This window comes from Chlorella variabilis, assembly GCF_000147415.1.
Source record: "Chlorella variabilis unplaced genomic scaffold CHLNCscaffold_33, whole genome shotgun sequence".
NCBI classification, from domain to species: Eukaryota; Viridiplantae; Chlorophyta; class Trebouxiophyceae; order Chlorellales; family Chlorellaceae; genus Chlorella; species Chlorella variabilis.
In genome coordinates this window covers 369,658-374,665 of record NW_005435055.1, presented here as the reverse complement: position 1 = coordinate 374,665, position 5,008 = coordinate 369,658, and the positions used below count along the sequence as shown (strand labels likewise).

Here is a 5,008-nt window from a genome sequence, read left to right as displayed (position 1 = left end):
GGGGGGGGGGGGGGGGGCAGAGACTGCGCAGCCGCCGCTGCGTCTGCCACGTGCCCTTCCCAGCCTGCCAGCCACATGCCGCCCCCGCATCCGCATCCGGCCCACGCGCCTGCCACGCCGCGGCCGCAGGAGGGCACCACGCGGCGCATGCTGCAGCACTGCGGCATACGCTGGGAGCCAGGGGTGCTTCAGTTCCACAAGACGAGGCGCACTGTGGCCACTGCCAGCCTGGCGCAGGTAGGCGGCGCGGGCTGGGGTGCAGCAGCCGGCTCTGGGGTCTGGGTCGCTGGCGCATGTCGGGACGGCAGTGGGCCGGGCAGAGCGAGGGCGCTGGTTGGTTGGCCCCGCCTCGCGCGCTTGCGGCACCGGCTTCGGCGGCCCCATGCCTCCCTCATCGCCTCTCGCTGCCTGCCCGCCCGCCTCCCAGCCCCCCGTCGGCCTGCCTGCGCTTCCCCTGTCACCTGCAGGTACGGCAGAAGCTGTACGGCAGCAGCGTGCTGCGGTACAGGCAGTACGCCCGCCACCTGGCGCCCATGCTGCGCCCGATGCGCCCCCTCATCCTGCGGTACGAGCGGGACGCCGGCCTGGAGTCCTCGGAGCATTTGCTGGCGCAGGTGCTGGATGGGGCCGCGGAGGGCAGGGAGGAGCTCTAGCCAGCTTATAGCATCCCCGCTTCTGCCTCTTAGATCATTCCTGCCAGGGGCTCACACGTGATGGGTCCCATGCCACTGCGTGCCAGCCCACCCACCATCCCGCCTCGCACCCTCCACACCTTGCTCCACCAGTGCCGGAGCCTGCACCACACCAATGCCTTCCCGCCTCTGCTGCGATCCGAGAGGTTACAGTGTTGAGGCGGGGCTTTGGCATGTGAGAAACTTGAGGGGAGGTTTCTAACCAACAGCGCATGCGCGCAGAAGCCGTTCAAGGGGAAGGGGATATAGCGCTGGAACGAAATGGGGAGGCCAACAGTAGCGGTGCTGGCAGCGGCAGTGTGGGAGGGCAGTACGAGAGGCTAGCTGACGGGTACTTCAGCACTGGTTGCTAGGGAGGTCGGGGAGGCTGCAGTGGGAAGAAGGGAATGGGGAAGAGGCCTAGAGCCAAGAGGGTTGGTGTCATGCCGGGCGGGCAGTGTTTCTTTCCAGGAAACGGCGCAATGCTGGGCATTTGAGAGGAGGTGTGCTTTGGGCGTGCGTGGGGGTCTTCGGTGGGTGGGGAGCGATACGAATCTAATCTGGCCTGATGCGGACAGGGTTTGTGGAAAGGTAGGCACGAATCAGGGGCAAGGGAAGAAAGCCAAAAGACGGGGCACCAAAAGAGGCGGGGATACGTATCGTGGGGGCATCATTCATTTCATGGGGGGCGGGTGCCTGGCAAGGGCTGCGGCCACCGCTGCAGCAGGCTGCTGCACGGCTGGGTTCTAAGGCGCTCACACCAGCGCGGGGACAGGCACCGGCATCGGGAGCACCGCGGGGCGCGCCAGCGGCGCCAGCTTGGGCGCGGCAGGCGCCACGCGCGTGGGCAGGCAGAAGCTGCCGCCGCCCAGGCTGGCGCTGCTGCTGCCGCCGGCGTCGCCCAGGCTGCTGCTGCTGCTGCCGCCGGCGTCGCCCAGGCTGCTGCTGCTGCTGCTGCTGCTGCTGCTGCTGCCGCTGCTGGCGGCGGCGACCGCGGCCTCAACGGCGCCGCCTGCCTCGCCGCCCTCCGCTGGGCCCGCGACATCGAAGTGGCGCAGCATGAAGCGGCGGGTGCCCTCCACCGCCGCCCAGTAGACCATGCAGGAGGGCACGTTTTGGAGGAGGCGGGGCGCGACGCCGGTGAACAGCGCCTGCAGGCCGCCGGCCGCCGCCAGCTGGCGCCCCGTCTGCACAAAGGCGCGGGCGGAGCAGGCGAGGCCGGAGGGGCCGCCGGGGCAGGCGGGGGGCGACAGGTCCATCCGCGTCTTGATCACATCACAGGGCATGCTGACCAGCACACTCGCCACGCCCGCGGCGGCGCCTGCGGCAGCGGGGCGCAGCGGCAGGAGGGAGGTCAGGGGCTTGCTGAGGGCAGCAGGTAGGTGTGCTGTGGTGGGGCGTGGATGGAGGCGGCTGCTGCTTGAAGGCAGCGCCGAGGAGCGGCGCCGAAGAGCGGCGCGGGCTGGCGCCAGGGCCTAGCCGGCTGCCCCGCGGCACCCCACAGGGAGAAGGGCCCCGTCCCGCAGCCACACCCCTCACCTATCAGCATGTCTCCTGTGCTCGCCGGCATGGCAGCCAGCGCGCCGCCCACCCGCTCCTGCCACCCGGCCGGCGCCTGGTGCGAGGGCACGCCTGCCGAGCCGCTTTCTTGCTGCTGCTGCTGCTGCTGCTGCGAGGCGGCCCGGGCTGCCGCTGCCGCGCGCCAGTCGCACATCTGGCTGTAGGTTGCCAGCTCAGCCACGTCGTAGGGTATACTCTTGAGCATGAAGGCGGCGTAGGTGGCGTAGAGGCCGCCCAGGCCGCGGGAGGAGGCCTCTGCCAGCATGGCGGCCAGCATGGGGCCCTGCAGCGCGCCGGCCTGCGGGGGGTGCGGGGCCAGGGGGCAGGGGTGGCGCGCGCGGGTGTGGGGCGGAGAAGACAGTGGTTTCCAGAGGCAAGCGGGTGCGCCGCCGGCACGCAGGAGGCGGGCTCACGACGGCCACGCCCCACCCCGCCGATGCCGGCAAGCACGCCCCGCCACCCTATCCACAAATCATCCATCCACATGTATCCATAAAAGGCTTCCTGGCACCGCCACCAGGCTCCCACCTGCGTGCGCAGCTTGAACATCTCCATGGGGGCCTCGAACACCGAACCCGCCAGCGACGCGGCCACGCCCGCCAGCGTCGCCACCAGAGGGCTCAGCGGCGGCTGCACGGCGGCGCTGTTGTCGCCCGGCCGGGCGGCGGCGACGGCGGCACCGCGCGCGCCGCCAGGCTGCTGCCACCCCGCCACCGACTGCTGCTGCTGCCGCGCGGCCATGGCTGCTGCGCCCAGCCGCTTGGCTGAGTAGAAGGCCAGGAGGTAGATGGCGCCGATGGCGGCGGAGCAGACGGCGGCGGTGCCGCAGCCGGCGTACAGCTGGCGCGCGGCGCGGGCGCTGCACCCCAGCGCGCGCAGCTCTCCCACCACCACCGCCGCGCTGGTGCCGCGCGCCTGGCACAGCACCTGCGGGGGACCAGGCGGGAGGGGAGGGGAGGGGAGGCGGGGTTGGCAGGAGCGGGCGAGCGCGGCACGCCGGCACGGCAACTAGGTGGCTGGGCAGGAACGTCCGCATGCGCCGTCTGCTCCCTCGCAGTGCGGTGAATGCGGACATCAAGCACAGGCGCGACAGGCACGCGGCGGGCCGGCAGCCGGCGGCAGCAGGCGGCCAGGCGCGCGGGAAGTGGCGGGCAGGCCGGGCACAGCGCCCTGCCTTGAGGCTGTCTAGAGGGTACAGCACAACTAGGGAGGCGATCTCTCCTATGGCGCCAGACAGCGCATCCACGGCCAGCCAGCTGACCCTGGGCTTCCTGCGGGGCCACAGGGCGCAGATGGCAGGTGCTGGCGAGCGGGGTGAGGCTGGGATGCGCGCGCGGCGGCGGCGGCGACGGGGCGCCTGCCCGGAAGCAGCCGCGCGCCCACGGCCCCCGGCTGCCTGCCAGAAACGGCGACGGGCTGCTCGGGGTCGGGTTTGGTTGGCAGGCGGAGGCCGGGCAGGGATCTGGAGCAAAGTGGCGCCAGGCAGTGGCGCGGCGGCGGCGGGCATGGGCGACGGTCCCAAGGCACCAGAGCCGCCCGTCCCCCCGCCCACCTGCGCGCGCCATCGCGTTGTCTAACAGCTCCTAGGCTGGGTGGGCGGTGCTGCTGCTGCTGCCACAGGGAGTAAGCCCCACAGGCCGCCGCAGTGGCGACCAGCGCTCGGGCTCGGCCCCTGCCACGCGCGCCCGTTTGGGCTGGTGCTCCGACGGGTTGCCGGAGCAACAGCGACGTTTTTGCTATGTGCATGGCACCAATGCCTGTTGTCGCTGTTATCCTCTCAGCGTTTTCGCGGCCAACAAACGATAAGAATGCGTCATGAGCGTGGGGTACACTGCACAATACGGATTTGTCGCGGGGTGAGGCGCATTTGTGGCACAGCTTGCCTCATCCGCCGCCGCCAGCCGGGCACGCTGGGCCGCCAGGCAGGCAATCTGTTGTACGCCGAGCATTCCTCCAAATGTTTAGCCACCAGGCACAACCCAGGTACTACGTATCCCACATTGAACAGGTTGGAGTCCTTGGCTTGTTGGCAGGAAACTTTGCGGAGGGGACGAGCGTAGCGCGGCGAGTGACCGCCTTGCCGCTGCCGCCAGCAGGAAAGGGACCTTCCTCAGCCCCAGTCCCTCTCCCGGCCATGATACCAAGCAGGTCGATATAGAGCAAGGCGGGCATGCCGTTGGAAGACACAACTCTTAGAAGCTAGGCGTTTAAACTCCACTTGGCATGCCCCACCCGCCGTACCGCACAACGGCGGGCACAAACCAGCATGGCTGTGCATCCTTGGCTGCTGGCCGCGAGGGACCGGGATGCAGCTAGGCAGCGAGGGAGCCGCACAGCTAAAGCTAGGAAAGCACAACTCCTGCCATACGCCCCACCTTTGCGCGGCTTCGCGTACAAGCGGTTGTGTCCGCTCATGCCGCGGCGGCGGCAGGGGTTGGTGGGATTGTCTCGGGCTTGTCTGCGTGTCTCCGCTGCCGCCACCTCGTGATTGGCTGCATGTGCCTCGTTCCCAGCCGGGCGGATCGCCTGCGATTGGTTGGAGGCTAGGGCCCAGCAGTGCAGTACACATGCGTCTTTTTCTGTCGGTCTGGCCTCCAGGCGCTGTGTTCTGGCGGGCAGCAGCCCCCCGCTGTTGCTCACCGCCTCTGTGCGGGCCCAGCCCCCGTTTCCTGGCTCTCCGCCAACAGCTTCCCCTTGTGCCTCCGCCCCTATCTCCCTGCAACCCACCTGCCGCGGTGCCCACCGCACCTGATCACCGCCTCCAAGGCTCTGCCGGG

The 5,008-nt window shown here is 70.0% G+C and overlaps 2 protein-coding genes across 2 annotated transcripts; one reads left to right on the top strand and one right to left on the bottom strand.

The window, feature by feature from the left end:
• Positions 1-75: 75 nt before the first annotated feature.
• On the top strand, positions 76-653 carry CHLNCDRAFT_141390 (hypothetical protein; the record flags this gene model as incomplete). Its single annotated transcript, XM_005843239.1, has 2 exons — positions 76-237; positions 468-653. 2 exons carry the CDS (start codon positions 76-78, stop codon positions 651-653), a joined length of 348 nt encoding a protein of 115 aa, XP_005843301.1.
• Positions 654-1,426: 773 nt separating this feature from the next.
• Positions 1,427-3,796, bottom strand: CHLNCDRAFT_141389 (hypothetical protein; the record flags this gene model as incomplete). The annotated part of the gene is made up of 5 exons (XM_005843202.1): positions 1,427-1,992; positions 2,211-2,529; positions 2,760-3,158; positions 3,433-3,502; positions 3,759-3,796. 5 exons carry the CDS (start codon positions 3,794-3,796, stop codon positions 1,427-1,429), a joined length of 1,392 nt encoding a protein of 463 aa, XP_005843264.1.
• Between the last annotated feature and the right edge of the window lie 1,212 nt (positions 3,797-5,008).